This window comes from Chionomys nivalis, chromosome 17 (assembly GCF_950005125.1).
Source record: "Chionomys nivalis chromosome 17, mChiNiv1.1, whole genome shotgun sequence".
In the NCBI taxonomy this organism is placed as follows: domain Eukaryota; kingdom Metazoa; phylum Chordata; class Mammalia; order Rodentia; family Cricetidae; genus Chionomys; species Chionomys nivalis.
Window position 1 is genome coordinate 51982111 of NC_080102.1, and position 20231 is coordinate 52002341.

Genomic DNA, 20231 nt, shown 5'->3' on the forward strand with positions numbered 1-20231 from the left:
ACAAAGCCATCAGTGTTCAGTCATGGGGCGTTACCTTGATGAACTTGCATACCTCACCACTTCCCCAAGGTCCCACCTATCATAGGATTTTTTCCATCTCCAGAAAACCACAAACTCAGCTCTCTGTTTACGTGGACTTTGTATTTCAGTAATGAAATATTTTATGCATCAAAGCAGTAATTACATAAAAAGAAAGAAAGGAAGGAAGGAAGGAGGGAGGGAGGGAGGGAGGGAGGGAGGAAGGAAGGAAGGAAGGAAGGAAGGAAGGAAGGAAGGAAGGAAGGAAGGAAGGAAGGGTCAAATGCTGCTGCTGCTGTTTCACATGGGTGAGCGAGTGAGCGTTCACTCTGATCTCCAGCAACTGGGAGCCATTATGCACTGCAGGGGATGATTTATACTCAGTTTTCATACTCAGAACCATGTTTCAAATGTCAGCTTAAAACAAGTCCTAAGACATATATTCGGAGTCCTTAATGCACACTTGAGACAAAGTATGGGTGCGGGGGACATACAGTGAGAGAACAATCGGAAGTGCTAGGACCTTGTTTTAGCACATGCGATATGCTAACTAAGTGTAGAAAATCGAACGCCCACTAGCTAGCTCCTTGCTAATCAAAGCAATGTTGGGATCACCTGAAAGTTTGTTGGCCACGGACATGCCCAGGTCTCATCCCACACTGAATCACAATATTTTTTTGTTAATGAGATCCCAAACTAGTTTGTATTCTGATTAAAATTTGAGAAGCAGTGAGGTTAGTGCTGGCTCCTCTGTACAGACCTGACAACTTCTCTGACAAAAGCTAAGGTCTCTGCAAAATTGCCAATGCCACAAACTATTGGTGTCACCTGGCGACAGCTGCTGCAAGAGGTGCATTAGCTGGGGCAACGCTGGAAAAGTCACCCTGGTGGCGAGGACAGGGAGGACTGGCTGGTGACCAACCCCACAGCTGCCTAGACCCAGAACCGAAGTTCTGACTTGGCCTGCTCCAACATCTGCCCCATCTGTGATCTGCTGGAGCGGCCCTGCCCTGCAGACCCGAAGCTGCAGGATCTCCACAACTCAGGGCAACAACAGGACATCCAAGAAGAGTCCTAGTGAGGGCCCAGCACCGATCGTGTAGTAAAAACCAGAGGCCTCGAACCACCAATGACTTTTTGCAATGAACACTTGTAAGTAAAGAGATATGGACAAAGGGGTTTACTGTAACACATTGCAGCCTCCATGACAAGATTTTTACTTCTCCCCTCTTTTCTCTTAAACTTTGTTTGATTTTGGTGGGGAGGGGGAGAGGGTGGATGTGAAGGGACAGGGAAATAAATAAGATCAAGATACAAGATGCAAAATATGCATATAATAAACAAAAGAAAGAATAACAGTTTTAAGCAGTTTAGCTGTGTATGATCTGTCATCATCTGTGGGCTGAAATCATCTTTTCTGAGTTACCAAATTCATTGCAGTATCTGAAAGACGCCAGTCTCCAAACCAAAAGATTTATAAATGAGGGCTAGCATGGAGTAAAGAAATTAATCTATAGGATGTATCAAGAGTATAAAACAACCTCACATCCCAAGGTCTGGGCCTCAGACCTTAACAAACTACCATTGTTTTACACCTTTTGTCTAGAGAACCTGTATCCTGGTTTCTAATAAAAACAGTAGGTCAGTAATGGGGAATGGAAATGTCATTCAGAAACAAAACCTTAAATAACGTGTACATTGTATGGGTAGGGACTCAGCAGGGCTTGGAATGGGGCTACATCTGCCATTCTGCTCAACAGGTAGTTTGCTAGTTAAGGCTCCCAAAGTGGATGCAGCTCCATTCTTAGCAACATCAAGTCCAGAGACAATTTTTAAAAGAAATTTTTTTGCCTATATTTTACTGTGAAAATATTTTTTAACTTGAAACTTTTTCTTTTTCTTTTTTCTTTTTTTTTTTCTTTTTTTTTTTTTTTGCATCAAAGAAGATGCTCTTGAACTTTACTCCATTGGATAGAACCATGTCTAAATGGAAAAAGAGAATTGCTTCCTGCCCCACCCTTAGGCCAGAGTCATTTAATTCTTGATCTGTAACTATTTTAAAGTCTGTAAACATGTACAGAAACACAGAGCCTCATATGTACATGAGACATGCACGGAGAGTCCTGCGCACCAGGGACAGAGGCGCTATGGCTTCAGGCTCCAGTGTGCACTCTGGTGTCCGTTTGCCTTCATTATGCGATCCTAACTTACTGCTTTGCACATGATTATCCAAGATGCTTAAAACTGCATATATCTTATTTTCCCCTATTCTGATTTCAAAATGGCATTTTGTACAATCTCTATTGAGAATGAAATAAGCTCATTTTTAAAACAATTACCTCCCAACACTGCAGATAAGAACCTGCATTTTCTGCTTAAGTGTTTTTCTTCATCTTAAATTGCATCTGCTATGAATGATGTCTAGATTATTGCTCTTTAGTTTGGGACGAATGGGAAATCCTCTCACTTGTTTCAGAGTATCACACTACTGAGAAGACTAGCTCTCTGAGATCACCTAAAAATAATAATCCCATTTTTTCCTTTAGTACCACACTAGACAGTTTGATTTAATTATTATTATAGCATTTACATAAAGCTTTTTTCTGGAGAGTTTTAGCCCATTTAAGCAATGTCATTACATGGACAGAGAAACTCTTTTGAGAAAATGTAATGGGGTGTGAAAAATAATAAAACCCACAAAATACATTTATTCAAGGATTTTAATAATGAAGAGAAATTGCAATTCAGACTGAAGAGCTGGAAACTCAATGCTCTCTCTTATTTTAAAATAAAGCGTGATTAAGCAGGTGCAGCTTAGTGCCCTGAACCAAAGGGCAGCATCCTGTGCCCTGTCTTCTGCAAAACTACTTCCATTTTAAAAAGCATGGATTCAGGATATTCACACGCCATCAACAGAGCTTACTGAATATGAGAACTGTGATTCATTATAATAATAATTCTACCAGATAAAGCAAACATTCTTAGGCTTTGTGGGTTCCCTTTTCTTGGAAGATTTCTCATGAATCAGCATTATCTTGGAAAGTCACTAGGAGGCTGATTAAGGAAGAAAACAAGCAAGTCCATATTTTTGTGGCGTGAATTGGAAAGAGCTGGCCATTTAAACCATAAAGTATTACAGGCTTTGATCCAACAACTTCACCCTTCACAATGTGACTATGCCCAAAGTCATAAAAAAGTGCCTCAAGTTTCTGTATCGATGACATCATAGCGCTGCTCACAAGAAAAACAAAAAACCAAACACCACATAGCCACTGAGAGGAAGAAACAATCACAGCAAATTTTGCAGTGTAATAACATGCAGCAATGTCTGATTGGTACTGAGGGGATGTCCTCAGTATCTTTCAGTAATAAAGAGGGTCAACGAAATGAATGGCACCATTCTCAGCATAGAAAGCCTGCATAGTTACAAGTGAGAGGGCATGAGAAACATCACTTGGCAAAGCACACAAGAACTAAACTATTTTCTATTTTGAATACTATACATGCAATGTTTTTATTAAGATGCTCAAATGTTATACCCAAACCTTCCTGGCTCCTCTGAGTCTACTTAGCTAACCCAGGGTGCACATGTGAAATGATCTCATGAGAAAATTAAAGCAACCTGCTGATGTCTCTATGATGATATATTGAGAATACACACATGATGTAGACTTGAGTGAGTTGCACAAGAGTAAGGAAGATCTGGACCACAAATCCCAAACTAAGCCAGCTGCTGCTCCTTCCCTCATGCCCTGTCCCCTACTTTCCCTCTAACTCTCTGCCTCTTCCCCTCATTCTGACCTTATGAATCTCACAAAATCTTGTCCTTGTATATCCACGCATTAGTGAACAAGTCAGTGTTCATATATGTGACTCCTTTGGACTAACAAACAACAACAATAGCAAAAAGTGCTCTTTTTAGTGAGGTCTTGAGAGAAGTATTTTCACAAACTGCCTTGTAGATGCAGTTCTGTGACTGAGTGGATGGCCTAGAATGCTTCTAAGCATACAAATGATTCTGGAAGTGTTTCTAGACCTCAGAAATGAACTTCATATGGAATGTGAGAAAGGGAAGCAAAGCCTCCTCACATGGTCTTGCAAGTGCTTTTGTTATGGCTGTTCTTTTGTTTTTTTATTAAAGTCAAGCCTCCATCCCACCCCACATACAACACACACTCAGTGATGCCATACAAGTGGATTCTACTGTCCTGAGTAATGAAGCCATATTTCACCTGCTGCCCAAAGTAACCTAAGTCACAGACTTCCATGGTACAAGGGAAAGTGAGATGCACACTTCTTTATTTACTTGGTAGGAGTTTGTATTAAGCAACACAAATGACAGAAAGCCCCCTAGAAAATAAATTTTGTGTATCTCTACTGCTTCTTTCGCTATAAGCAAGAGTCTTCCAAGAAAAATTAAAATGTCCTTCTAGAGTAGAAGCAAGTAAAACTGATCACCAAAAGAAAAAAATATATCATAACTGGAAGTGATTTAACTTGTCCAGCTCAAAGAGATCAATAAAATGTTTTTTCGTACAGAGTTGTATTTTTTCAAAGAAGGTATTGATCAGCAAAGGTCTGCTTACATTTGCATTCCTTACAGCACTTGCCATCCACGTATGCAGGAGCCGATTTAGGAGGGCACTCAGGAGCAGGGCAGACCAGAGTCTCACACTGGATGGTCCCATTCTGAAAAAGCAAACAGCACTTTAAAAATTTCATGTAGGAATTTAATATTCCTCAAAGGCTTTTAAACACATTTCATAGAGTTCAAGCTCTTCACATAAAATGTCACCAAGCTCTTTAGCAATATCCATAATGTGGTGACCCCCAGAAATGCTGGTTGCATTCTGGCGGTTGACATTGGCTCCCATTTTTGCCCATCAACTGATCTTTACTAAGCAAATCTGCACCTTCTGTAGGGACATAGAGAAGGACACATGCCCACAGGGAACTAGCAAGTTAGGGGTTAGCCTGGAACACATCATTATCCCCGGATTTCTTATAAACCAACCATCCATTTAGCTGCTCTGACTTTTTGACTCAGTGTTTAAACCTCACCAAATCATACCTTACAAGTTGACTTACATTTCTGGCCCCATGTGGGAAGGTTTCACTATAATTGTACAGTGTTATAATTTTATTATATTGTAATCTTAAATAAAAACCATATTACACAAAGATGCACATATGTGCACACACAAACACCCACTTCACATGGACAAACTCCCACCCAGATGCACACATGTATGCTTACACACAAAAAAATGCTCTCAAGTGTGCATATATACATGCACAGATCCACACACATGTGCATATGTACAGAGGTACACACATGTACACACACATCCATACAATGGCATACTCTCTCTGTCTCTTTCTCTTTCATACACAGACACACACAGACATACACAGACACACACAGACACACACATAAACACACGCACACACACAGACACACACAGATACACACAGACATACACAGACACACGCACACACACACAAACACGCAGACACACACATACACACACACAGACACACACAGAGAGACACACACAGAGAACCACACTAACAGACAAATCTCTTCGGATCTTCTTTAAGTGCATGATAGTCTGTTTTTGAATCAACTGGGTGAGTAGGAGGAAACATTTGAAGACGCTGACTCAAATAGATCTATGACTCCTTCACAGAAATCTAGCATTTTACCACATGAGTTCATGTGGAACTCAAAAGTTTAAAACCAAACTTGTTCTGAAGCTTTCTTTGAAACATGAATACAGTTTTGAAATAATAATGCAATAAAAATAATTTATTACTGAGAATTAAATAAAGTCACATTTACTTAAACTGTGTAGTGTGTATTCTACATTAGCCAACTATTAAAGACTATTTAAAATTTATTATTTATATTATTCTGTCTAGATGTAGTATTTAATACTCTATATAATTCAGTTTCTTTATAATTCATTAATAAAAACATGGGGGGTTGAATTCCCCAGAAATACTAAGGGTTATAGGAGAGGCTCCCTTGGGGTTAGCCTTGCTACCCTAATTTAAATTGCTAACTTCATGTACGCCAGATAAGCTTCATAGCAGCCTCAAACCATAATCAAACCACTGCCACAGCTAGAGAGTGTCTTTAATAATGTAACACACCGCTCTTCAGAAGTGACCAGGTTTGCTAGCATTTTAGAGAAAACAGGTCTTGAAATTTTCATGAATACATTGTCTTAATAAATATTTAATTGGGGGGGGGGGGTCATCTGAGTCCCGTGAGAATGTGATTGGGAGGCATACCAGGCATGTGCAGTTCTTACAGCCATCTGTCCAGGACTCAAACTCTCGGTAGGTGGTTCCCTTCATGGTGCATGTCCGCTCACAATAGCACTGGTCCAGCCTGTTCATTCGCTGTTCAGCTCGAGACAGCTATGGCATAAAGACAGGGCTCACCATTGCAGCCGCTGAGAAACACACGGCAATCTAGCAGCATTGAATTGTGTTAAGTGAACAGCAATAGCAATGGGCTGGGCCCACCATCAATTATTATAAATATATTAAGCCACCGCAAATTATTATTATAAGTATATCAAGGCTGTAAATTTTTAAAGAAGCATCTCAACACTTTACACATGAAAAGTTATCTTTAAAACAAAAATCACAATTTACAAGACACAAATTGAGGTTAATTGAGAATAACACCATCCACGAGGCAAGGAAGAATTTTTCATAAATTTTAAAAAGCATTTAATTCCATTAATAGGTCTATTCAAGTAAAAATTTAGAATTTACAGCATATAAACAACAAACTGCACACAAACACACACAGCCTTCAAAAAAAATCCTTCAATACTTCGCAAAATTTAAAATCTGGTGAACATGACATTTAACTTGGTATGTACTTCAGCCTTTGATGAATGAGCCTACAAATACAGCATAACAGCTAAAAACTCTTCATAACCCATATTCTTGTCCCAAAACTGATGCCCATATTCATTACGTTGTCTTTACACCTCCTTAATATAATGGATAATGATAATAATAATAAGGATAATAGAAGAGTATAAAATATTTATAAATAACAATAATCTATCATAATAAGAAATAAAAACTAGACAATGAAAGATCTTGCAGCAGTAAAGCAGAGTATAAAACAGGTATTCTGCTCCAGATCTGATTTACTGAGTCATTTGTTATACAGATGACTAGGATTTAAATATTTATAAACCCTAATAAACATTATAACCTTTTTCCTTGAGCAAAAGTCTCAATTCAGTCCCAGTAAATTGTAAAAGGAATGTCTCAAAGATGAAAATCTATGGTGATACAGGAGCTATTGGGAGTCACATGACTTTGGAGCATTCGCGATGTATTTCTGTGTCATTTTTACCTTGGCTGAGGTTTTGGATAAAATATCCTGCAGCTCCATGATTTTCTGCACAAGTCCATGGAAGTCATTGCATGTTGGACAGGCTGCAATTACAAACAGGACATTGATCAAGCTGTGTTCTTCAGGGGTTTGATCTGATTAAATCTGTACTGACAGCCCGTATGTGTGAACTCCAATCTCAAACTGGCATTCTAAACAAAACAAAGTAAGAGTCCCACTTTTCATCCCACCATGCAGTGCAGGACTAAGAGACTTACTTCGGTTAAGATCCGGGCACTGCACAATGAATCCCTGGGGCATGACAAGTAACTGCACATCTTGCATTATTCCCTGTGCATAAAAAAAAATAAAAGAAGCATTATTTTCCTTTTCCCGAAATTATGCTCAATAGTCAAGTTCGTGAGGAAAAGTGTTAAAAACAGATCCTCCCAAACCCCTGGATCTTGAACCTTCCTGGATTTATTCCTAACCAGCCCATGTCAGGGAAGGAGATTCATTAGGCAAAACAGAGAATTACTCAAGTAGTTTTCCTTGACAATGTTTTTAAAGATTAAATGTCAAGATTCCAGGATGTGGTCATAGTCTTATTGCTATGAGAAGTTATTTTTAGTTCACCACAGAAGCAGGGCTTCAAAGTGACCTTTAAGAATCAACATAAAAATCACTTTGGACTTTGTCACCATAGACCAGAGACCAGTTTCGTATTAACAATGATCAAAAGGAAAAGGGTAGGTAAACTGAGTCTTGAAAGCTACGCCCATTTAAACATTTCTCATTTTTTTTACTGAGTTTCTTTTTAAAGTTGATCTCCCAATTCAGAGAGGATGATGGACTTAGTAAGCAGGTAAAGCAAGGCTTTTTTTTAGGGTGCTTAGGAACACAGGAAGTTTAGCATGAAGCTGTTTAAATGCCAGCGACAAGCGACCCACTTTACATGTAAGGCTGTGCATTTAAAGCACTCCTAGCCTAAGCTGCTAGCTGGATGGACTCAAAACAAGGCCAGTGATAATAAAAACAACCTCATCTCAGGTACTCCAGCCTTCCCTCTTTCCCACCACCCATCTCCTATGAGCTTCATGTACTTTCATTGTGTTTAATCTGATCATCTTGAAGAACGCAAAGCAGAAAGTCTAGAGATGGGTGACTGTAACCGATATGCTCAGAAGAGCATAGCATTCTTATAAAGACTCACCACCCAAGTAGTGATCTGTGCTGCTTCTCCATATTTACTGTGATTAGCAGCAAGTGGCAACGTGAGGGACAACTGTTTCAGTACCCAGTGCGGCAATTACTAGGTCTGTTCTTGATCTGGGATTTCAGAAGTAGCTTGGGTGTAGCTATGACTTGGTTGAAGCCCCATGAAAATCAGACTGGTGTGTGTGCCATGCAGCTCTGCGCCGCACACCTAACGGGCACTGTTCTCAGACCACAATAAAGATGGCAAGTCACATAGCCATACAAATAATTCATGTGTGGGGACTGTGAGGCCACAGCTGACTGCAAGACGGCCATAATTAAATAGAGAGAGATTTGGAACCTGCAGCATGCATCTGGCATCCCTCGCATGGGAAAGGGGCATTGATTTTTAGGGCTTTAAAGAGTGGAATCAATTCCCCACATCTGTCACCTACTAGCTGCTGGCTTTGGGTAGGTTACTTCACCTCTCTGAGTAGGTTGATGCATATGTATGAGAAGGAGAAAAGACCCTCATCAACATTTTCAAAGTGCGGGATTAAACAAAATAGTATAGTCACACCATCTGTTTTCCAGAGAACAAGTAATATTGTTTTCTTAATATTAATATTAACTCTGTTAATATAATTTAATTAACTCTAACATTATATACTGGGCTCAGAAGTTTGAATTGACTGATGTCTCCTCACTCACTAAGTCCACAGGTGGGCCATCCCTCACATTATCTGACTTCCCAATGGTCACAGTACTGGGGAAATGTTCACACAATGGGCAGCCGCTGGTAAACATTTATCTAGCCTCTATTTATTCAGCCTCAAGACTTGCAGATATTCAGCTGGGACACCATCTGATCCTCTCCAGCGAGGAAATTCTGACTGCTTCCAAGTTTTCACTAGAGATAAATTTTGACGGCTTTCTGTTTTAAGGGATTGGTGCATGAGGAAACCATGACTCATTTTTCCAACCCCGGGTTACTAACGACTCTATAAAAGCATCATCATGGGTGACATCTCACTGGTGGGATGTTTCTATGTTAACATTTTCTATTTTTACAATTTTGAATTCTTAATCTCAAGAATGTCATATTGATTACTAATTATGGCCTGATTGCCATTTCTGTAATATAGAAAGATTAAAATGTGAGTGGGGGTTATTTTTACCAGTTTAAAATTGGTCTAAGATGGAGCTAGAGAGAAAATTCAGTGGTTGACAGCACTGTCTGCTCTTCCAGAGGACCCAGGTTCAGTTCCCAGGACCTATATGCAGTAGCTCAAAACCATCTATAACTACAAGGGATTCAACATCCTCATATAGACATAAATAAAAATAAATACATCATTAAATGCTCTAAAAAGCAGAAATAGAAAGCAAATAGAAATACATAAAGTAAAAGGGCACAACCAGGATTTTTGTTTTATTCCCTAGAAAGTGAAATGAACTTTTGCAAACTCATTAGAGAGTATTTCCATTTTAAATTCACGCTCAGACTCAAGCTAAATGATACCTTAAAATACCCATGTGCATTATTTCGCTGTCCCAACCAAAACGTGGTACCCAGAGGCAAGTCTGTAGAAGGCATTTCCACCACGCGTTCATAGATCCTGGAAGACGGAACATCAGAAAGGCCATGAGCACACAGGAATCTCTCAGAGTCTTCCAATTCTTGAAATGAGAATGAGTCGCTTACTTATTGCAGTCGACGTGTAAAATCAAATGAGAGGCACTGATGGCTAAGGAGAGCTTGTGCCACTTGGCATCAGCCAAAATATAAGGAAAGACTTCCGTGTGAGGACGGTGAGTGCCGGAGCGGTAATGCAGTCTGATCTCATTCCGATGGCCACTGCTTTCCAGTTCCAGGTACCTTCACAAAGAAGAGTCACAGGTAAATCTCAGCAATGACTACATAAGCTGCTTCTCCAGAGAGATGGAGCAGACACATAGGTTCTATTCTTTCTACAGAATACAACCAGACATTCCAAGTAAGAAATATAGCAAACAACAAGAGATAGCAGAGCATATGTAATCGGAAAGGACGGGGCTTGAACACTGGAAACTAAGGTTTAAGAGGGAATGGGGAACCTGGGCTGGGGGAAAAGGAGGAAGGAGGGAAGAAGTGTGAAATTCACGCTTGATGCTTATGGTCAAAAGTAATGTCTAAGAAATTTGTAGGCCATGGGGGAAAATGATGTTTTACTAAATGACCATGCCTTCTAAATATTTATGTTTGCATCCATAGAGTCGTGTTCTTCTCAGCCGTGGCCAGAGAAGCCTCTAAGTGGCAGTAGGTAGTGGTTAATGTGGAGCCAAGGACTGCAAAGTGCTGAAAACAGTGACTGAGCAGTCAGCCATAGGAAGAAAACTATGCCACATCACTACCTCCATCAACCCTAAGGCTCAGGGAGAATCACAGGGGAGGGACAGAAAGAATGAAAGAATGGGAAGGACTGTTGTGAAATTCTGTCTTCTGGCAATGACAGGGCTGTCATACCCATGAACTCACAGTAGCTGTTATGACCTTACACAAGATCAAGCCAGTAAAAATTCCATAATATACGTTAGGAGGATGAAATTTCAAGGAATGCCAGTCGAGACAAAGAACTGTAGGCAGCTAATGACTGCTGAGAGAGGGAGAATTGACCTCTTCAAAGGATGAGCTCCCTAACTGGTTATCCAATACAAAGTGGTTAGTCAATCCCGAAATCATATATACACAAGCAATAAAAACAGACACAGAGTATCCAGGCAGTGGTGGCACACGCCTTTAATCCCAGCACTCAGGAGGCAGAGGCAGGTGGATCTCCGTGAGTTCGAGGCCAGCCTGGTCTACAAGAGGTAGTTACAGGACAGGCACCAAAAACTACAGAGAAACCTTGTCTCGAAAATAATAATAAAAAAATAGACACAGAAGGTTGTATGCATGTGCTTATGCACACACACATTTTATATATATATATATATATATATATATATATATATATATAATCAAAGAAAAAACATCAATTTGAGAGAGGAAGTAAGTGGGCAAAGGAAGGGCTAGCTAGAGGAGGAAAGGGAAGAGAGAAAGGGATTAAATTATATTTGAATTTTCAGCATAGAAGGGTGCTCCTCAGCACTCATGCTTCCCGGAGAAGCTACTGGGAACTGATGGCTGCTATGAAAGAGAGCGTCAGCTCTCTCTAGAGTTGTAGCATTGGAAGTTTCCCACGCTCCAGTGGACGACCCCGAACCCATGCACACACATACGGCAGCACTCATTAGACTCAGTGGATTAAAAACAAATAAAAGACTAGAAAAGGAGGAAGTTGGGAGAAAGATGTGATGGAGAATCTTAACAGGAGATCGAGAGTGAGAGAGGGGTGGATATGATCACAAAGTGTTGTGTATATGTATAGAAATTTCAAAGAATTGATAAAAACTTGAAAGCCAATAAGAAGAAGGAAGAAGAGGAAAAATCTCAAGTTGGTTATCCAGTCGCAAACTGAAGACTACCTTTTCATTTAGTTTTAACTGATATTATAACAAATTTATGAATTTTTGGTATAATGTCTATTTTGATGAATGTTAAAAAGGCAATATGAATAATTAGCATACTCACCACATAAAACATTTTTCAGTTCTTTGTGGTAGTAGCACAATCATTTCTTTTAATGGTTTTAAAACACACCATAAAGTGTTAACAAATCAATCACTGTGGTTTAGAGTATTAAAATTTATCCTTTTTTAACTTTGATATTCTACCTACCAACAACTTCTCTTCATTCTGCCTTCCCACACACACTCTAATTCTCTGGTAACCCTTTCTTTATACTTCTAAGGGGTCAACAGTTTTAGCTTTGACTTTTGAGAGAGAACATATGTGAATTGTCTTTTTACACCCGAATTTATTGCATATATTGTACTATATTCCAGATTCATTAAATGATTAGATTTCATTATTTTTATGACTACTTTTTCTTACCCATTCACAGGAACTTAAGCTGATTCCATATCTTGCAAATGTAAATGTTGCTGCCAAAGCCATGGAAGTGCAGATAGCTTTCACACACCAACTCCCTCACTGGATATGTACTCGGATACGGTGGGGTGTTTTAAGGAATGTCATACAATTTTCTATGATGGATAAACTATTTTTCACTCTCACTCGTGGGGTATGAGTTCCCTTTCCTCCGTATCCTCACCAGCATCTGCTATCGTTTGAAAAGTAACCATTCCTCATGGCAATTTAGTGATGTTGAACATTTTAAGATGGCAACCTTATCAGTGCACTTTATCATATCAGTAACAACAAATACTCATTGTATTATCAATTCAACTAGTTAGTTCTTTGAGGATAGAAAAGCATTTGCTTTTTAAAACAATTAACATTTGCAAACATACCACCCACTTCTATATACCTGTTAATTCTTAACATACTGAGCCAAGAGCCTCACTGCTGCAATCAGGCCCTCTCCTCTAGTTAGTAGTAGAAATGCTGCTTACACTGAAATCCTAAGTTAGAAAACAATGGCATCTCACTGACGATAAAGAAGACATTATCCACTATAAATGACAAACTCTTCGTCATGTGCGTAGCTCCAGAGGGCATAACTGCAAGTGGCTAATCATCCGGGAACTCCACGTTCCACTCTGTCCCTCACAGCTGCCCATGACCTGGCCTGACCTCTTCCTGCCTCCATTTTCTCACATGTATGATGGAGATGCAACATTGTACACACAAAGTAGGAAACACTCAGTAACGTTAACACTTGATTAGCCAATATCTTTATAAGGTGTACCTTAAATCCATCTCTGGAAATAATAAGCAAATTAAACACATTTTTAAAAATTTTAATTTTATTTTTGAGATTATATAAATACATCATTTCTATCTTCCCTTTCTGCTCTCCAAACTCTCCAATATATCACTCCATGTTTTTTTTCAAATCCATACTCTGTTTTAGTAATTGTTACATATATATGTAACAATTTTATGTATTTTTTATATTTTATAGATATTTTATAATATATAATATAATATATAAATCGATTATAATATCATGATATGTATTCATATACAAACCTACACAGCCTCTATTATGTTACTTGTATATATGGTTGACCATTTGGTATCAGATAACCAATTGGTGTGCTCTTGCCTAGGGAAGACTATTTCTCCTGCTCTCAGAATTCTTTGGTTGCCTGTAGTTCTCTTAAGTGGGAACATGCAGAGACCAGGAGACAGAAGGTAAAGGCAAAGCAGGAGAAAAATCCACTCAGAGAGAAGTTGACCAGAGTGGTAGGAAGGGAGCCGTAGCAAAGTCAGTAAAAAATAAAATACAACAAAATGCAAAGGTCCAGCAGAGGCACATGCATTGTGAGTGTGGCGGCATTAGTCATCCCTTGTGGAAGCTCTGTCCCTCAGCTACTTCCAGTGGTTCCCTCAGATGTCAAAGATATGAGAAGAAGAATTGTGTTCTTGGATTGACATCCCTTAGAAAAACCACATTGACCATAGTCATGTTATTCTGTTTGTTTTTAATGATATCTGGTCATCAGCAAGGCAGAATAATTCAGAAATCTAAGAGACCACAGAGCTTTAAATCTGTCTCCACTGTACTAAATGCAGCAATGGGAAAGTTAAGACTCTTTCTAAACTTCAGTCTCCTTCCCTATCAAATGGGGACAGTATGAATGGAAATCTCAAATCACTGTTGACAGAATTAAATTAAATAGGATCAAATGTGTATATTGTGTGGTTCTGAACAAAGAATAAACACTTTGCATACATCAGTGTGAAGACCTACGGTTCCTATGGTGCAGTCATGCTTTCTAAAGAAATGCCATGAAAATTTACACTGAACTGTATCTTGAGTGAATGTGAACCTCTGGGACAGAAAGTACTTTAATTAGAATCTACCCAGATAATGACACTGCAGTTTCATCTATGACATTCCCATCAAAACAATCATCCAGATTGCTTGAAAACATCCAGTGACTAACAACTGACAGCTTCTTAGGCACTTTATTTTTAATAAAAATAGACCTTTCTCACATGAAAGCATAAACAAAAGAGGTTTTTAAAAACCCTGTCTGTTAGTTTAATTATTCTTGCAAATATTGTCATGGTATGTATTGAAAATGTGCCCTTAAGCAAGATAAGCAATGTTGAATCTTAGAGATCTCCAATAATAAATACATAAACAAAATGGAAGGTAGTCATTTCACAGTCGACTAAAACAGGACACTGGAAGTCCTCCTGGACAAAGTTTCATGAATAAGATATCCAAGAAGCGCTCTCTTTCTCTTCCGGTCGCAGGTGCTTCGGGAGCTGCCAATTACAGTCCAGCCATGGCCAAGTCCAAGAACCACACCACACACAATCAGTCCCGGAAATGGCACAGAAACGGCATCAAGAAACCCCGGTCACAAAGATACGAATCTCTCAAGGGGGTTGACCCCAAGTTCCTGAGGAACATGCGCTTTGCCAAGAAGCACAACAAGAAAGGCCTGAAGAAGATGCAGGCAAATAATGCAAAGGCCATGAGTGCATGTGCGGAGGCCATCAAGGCCCTGGTGAAGCCCCAGGTGGTGAAGCCCAAGGTGCCAAAGGGCCCCAGCCGCAAACTCACCCGCCTGGCTTTAATTGCTCACCCCAAGCTTGGGAAGCGGATTAGAAGCTACATGGCCAGGGGTCATAGGCTCCAAAAAACAAAGCCCAAGGTTCAAGCCAAGGCAGAGGCCTCAGCTGCAGCTCAGGCTCCCAAAGGTGCCCAGGCCCCTGTGAAGGCCCCATAAAAAAGGTCTCAGTCTGCCAATGTGAAGACAGATGGACTGGTGTGAACACCTACACAGTATTTGCAGATGTTCAGGACCTTATGCTGTTTTTACAAATAAACTTGAGGCAAGTTCTGTTAAATATATATATATATATATATATATATATATATATATATATCCAAGAAGCCAAAACCCTCCTATTCCCCATGACCTCAAATGAACTCTGAAGTACAAGCTTTGACTGCACAGACTAGACCAAGAGAGTGGATCAAGAGATGCAGACCAAGAGAATGGACTAAGAGAGAGGACCAAGAGATACCTCAGCAACTCCCTGAGACACAGACAGCAACAGTAGAGGGCAGACTAAGAACAGTTCCCAAAGACACAGACAGCAACTGCAAGGATTGAACCAAAGGCAAAGGCACTGCCAGCACCAATTGGAGGAAGAGATGGGTAGGCGCCAATGCAAGAATTCATTCAACAACCTAAAAAGCAACATGGTAACCCAGTGGTCATACATCAGGTGTTGAAGATATTGTAGGGGAAATAAATTCTTCGGTCAAAGAGAATGTTAAATTCAACAAATTCTTAACACAAAACATTCAGGAAATCTGGGACACCTAAGAATAATAGGGATAGAAGAAGGGAAGAACTCCAGCTCAAAGGCACAGAAAATATATTCAAAAAAAATATGGAAGAAAACTTTCCCAACCTTAATAAGGATATCCCTATGAAGGTACAAGAAGCTTATAGACACCAAATAGATTGAACGAAAAAAAAAGCTTTCTTACCATATAATAATCAAAATGCAAAATGTACCAAATAAAAAAAGAATATTAAGAGCTGCAAAGGAAAATGGCCAAGTAACATATAAAGGCAAATCTATCAGAATTACACCTAACTTCTCAATGGAGACCATGAAAGCCAGAAGGTCCTGGACAGACGTGCTGCAGACACTGAGAGACCAGAGATGAAAGCCTGGACTACTATACACAACAAAGCTTTCAATCACTATTGATGGAGAAAACGAGATATTCCATGACATAACCAGATTTAAACAATACCTATACATAAATCCAGCCCTACAGAAAGTACTAGAAGAAAAACTCCAACCCAAGGAAGCAAATTATACCCACAAAAGCACAGGCAACAGATAAACTCACACCAACAAACCCCAAAGAAGAGAAACACAAAAATAGTACTATCAAAAATAATAGGAATTAACACACCGACTAAGAGAATGGATATGAAAGCAGGATCCATCCTTCTGCTATATGCAAGAAACACATCTCAACCTCAAAGACAGACATTAACTCAGAGTAAAAGGTTGGGAACAGATTTTCCAATCAAATGTACATAAGAAACAAGTGGGTATAGATAACCTAATATTAAAAAAATAGATTTCAAACTAAAATATATCAGAAGAGATGGAGAAGGCCACTTTATACCCATCACAGGAATAAGCCATAAAGATGAAGTCTCAATCCTGAACATCTATTGCTCAAACACAAGAGCACCCACATATATAAAAGAAGCATTACTAAAGCTTAAATCGCACATCGAACCCCACATACTAATAGTAGGAAACTTCAACACCCCACTCTCCACAATAGGCATGTCAACCAGACAGAAACTTAACAGAGAAATGAGAGAACTAACAGATGTTATGACTCAAATGGACTTAAGAGACATCTACAGAACATTTCACCTGAACACAAAAGAATATACCTTCTTCTCAGCATCTCATGGAACTTTATCTAAAATTGACCACATATTCGCTAACAAAGCAAACCTCAATAGATACAAAAAAAAATTAGAATAACCTCCTGTATCTTATCAAGTCACCATTGTTTAAAGTTAGAATTTAACAGCAACACTAATTGCAGAAAGCCTACAAACTCATGTAAATTGAACAGTACTCAACTGAACCATTCCTGGATCAAGGAAGATCATAGCACTAAGTGCCCACATAAAGAAAATAGAGGAATCTCACACTAGCAACTTAACAGCACACCTAAAAGTTCTAGAATAAAAAGAAGCAGGCTCACTCAAGGAGGAGTAGACAACAAGAAATAATCAAATTGAGGACTGAAATTAATAAGATAGAAACAAAGAAAACAAACCAAAGAATCAATGAAACAAAGATCTGTTTTATGAGAAAAATCAACAAGATAGACACTCTTATCCAAATTAATCAAAAGGCAGAGAAAACATCTAAATTAACAAAATCAGAAAAGAAAGGGGGGGATATAACAACAGACACTGAAGAAATTCCGAGAATCATTAGGTCATACTACAAAAACCTATACTCCACAAAATTGGAAAATGTAAAATAAATTGACAATTTTCTGGATAATTACTACATACCAAAATTAAATCAAAACCATGTGAACAATCTATAACCTGTAAGAAAATAGAAGCAGTCATCAAAAGCCTCCCAACCACTAGGGACAGATAATTTCACTGCAGAATTCTACCATAACTTCAAAGAAGAGCTAATAGCTATAGTCCTCAAAGTTTTCCGCATAATAGAAACAGAAAAAATATTGCCAAACTTTTTTATGAGGACACAGTTACCCTAATATGAAAACCACATGAACACTCAACCAAGAAAGAGAATTACAGACCAATCTTCTTCATAAACAATGCAAAAATATTTAATAAATTACTGGCAAACCAAATACAAAAACATCTACCATGATCAAGTTGGCTTTATCCCAGAGATGCACGGATGGTTCAACGTATGAAAATCTATCAATGTAATCCACCATATAAATAAACTGAAAGAATAAAAAATATGATCATCTCATTCAATGCTGAAAAAGCATTCAATAAAATCCAACACCCCTTCATGATAAGGGTCTTGGACAAATCAGGAATGCAAGGAGCATATCTAAACATAATAAAAAGCAATTTACAGCAGGCCGACAGACAACATCAAAGTAATGGAGAGAAACTCAAAGGGATTCCACTAAATTCAAGAACAAGACAAGGCTGTTCACTCTTTCCCTATCTACTCAACATAGTTCTTGAAGTTCTGGCTAAAGCAATAAGACAACAAAAGGAGATCAAAGGGATACAAATTGGAAAAGAAGTTAAACTTTCACTATTTGTAGATGATATGATAGTATACATAAGTGACCCCAAAAACTCTACCAGGAATCTCCTACAGATGATAAATACTTTCATTAATGTGGCAAGATACAAGATCAACTCAAAAAAAAATCAGTACCCTTTCTAAATACAATAATAAACGGGCTGAAGAAAAAAATCAGAGAAACATCAACCTTTGCATAGTCAGAATATAAAATATCTTGGGGTGGGAGGGGGATGGAAATGGGAGGAGGGGAGGAGGTAGAAATTTTTAATTATAAAAAAAGAAAAGAAAAGAAAAAAAAGAAAAAAATTTTAAAAAGATTTAAAAAAATAAAAAAACAAAATATCTTGGGGTAACTCTAACCAAACAAGTGAAGACCTGTATGACAAGAACTTTATGTCTCTGAAGAAATAAATTGAAGAAGATTTCAGAAAATGGAAAGATCTTTCATGCTCTTAGATAGGAAGGATAAAAATAATAATGGCAATCTTACCAAAAGCAATCTACAAATTCAATGTAGTCCCCATCAAAATCTCAACACAATTCTTCACAGACCTTGAAAGAATGATATTCAACTTCATATGGAAAAACAAAAACTCCAGAATAGCCAAAACAATCCTTTACAATAAAGGAACTTCCGGAAGCATCACCATCCCTGACATCAACTCTATTATAGAGTTATAGTAGTGAAAACAGCTTAGTATTGGCATAAAAACAGACAGGTTGACCAATTGAATTGAAGACCCAGATATTAATCCACACAGCTATGAACATCTGAAAAAAGAAGCTAAAATTATACAATGGAAAAAAAAGTATCTTCAACAAATGACACTGGCATAACTGAATGTCAGCATGTAGAAGAATGCAAATAGATAAATATCCATCCCCATGCACAAAACTCAAGTCCAAATGGATTAAAAACTTCAATACAAATCTGACCACACTAAATGTGATAGAAGAGAAAGTGGGAAATAGCCTTCAATACATGGGCACAGAAGACCACTTCCTGAATATAAACCAGAAGCACTGACACTAAGAGCAACAATAAATAAATTAGACCTCCTGAAAGCAAAGCAAAGGACACAGTCAAAAAAGACAAAAAAGGCAGCCTACTGAATGGAAAAAGATCTTCACCAACCCCACATCAGACAGAGGACTAATCTCCAAAATTTATGAAGAACTCAAGAAATTAGACATCAAAATTCCAAATAATCCAATTAAAAAAATGGGATACAGAATGAAACAGAGAATTCTCAACAGAAGAATCTCAAATGACCAAAAGATCCTTAGCCATAAGGGAAATGCAAATCAAACCTACTCTGAGATACCTTACACCAGTCAAAATAAGTAAGATAAAAAACACCAATGATAACTCATACTGGACAGCACGCAGAGTAAGGGGCACACTCCTCCATTGCTAGTGGGAATACATACTTGTACAACCACTCTGGAAATCAGTATGGTGGTTTCTCAGAAAATTGGGAATCAGCCTACCTCAGGACACAGCAATACTACTCTTGGGCATATACCCAAAGGATGCTCAATCATACTACAAGGACATTTGTTCAATTATGTTCATAGCAGCATTATTTATAATAGCCAGAACCTAGAAACAACCTAGATGCCCTTCAACCAAAGAATGGATAAAGAAAACGTGGTATATTTACATAATTGAGTACTACTCAGCTGTTAAAAAACAATGGCATCTTGAAATCTGTATGCAAATAGATGGAACTTAAAAAAAATCCTGAGTGAGGCAACCCAGAACGAGAAAGATGA

At 38.5% G+C, this 20231-nt stretch overlaps 1 protein-coding gene across 2 annotated transcripts in view; it reads right to left on the reverse strand.

The window, feature by feature from the left end:
* The window catches only part of Nell2 (neural EGFL like 2), a 315528-nt gene that overhangs the window by 202480 nt on the left and 92817 nt on the right, over positions 1 to 20231 (reverse strand). For both annotated transcript variants that reach the window (XM_057791706.1, XM_057791705.1), the window contains exons 5-10: positions 10287 to 10460; positions 10104 to 10200; positions 7663 to 7735; positions 7406 to 7488; positions 6316 to 6444; positions 4605 to 4707 (exon numbers count right to left, since the gene is read on the reverse strand). In XM_057791706.1, coding sequence (XP_057647689.1) covers positions 4605 to 4707; positions 6316 to 6444; positions 7406 to 7488; positions 7663 to 7735; positions 10104 to 10200; positions 10287 to 10460 — 659 coding nt within the window. The remainder of the gene's footprint in view (positions 1 to 4604; positions 4708 to 6315; positions 6445 to 7405; positions 7489 to 7662; positions 7736 to 10103; positions 10201 to 10286; positions 10461 to 20231) is intronic.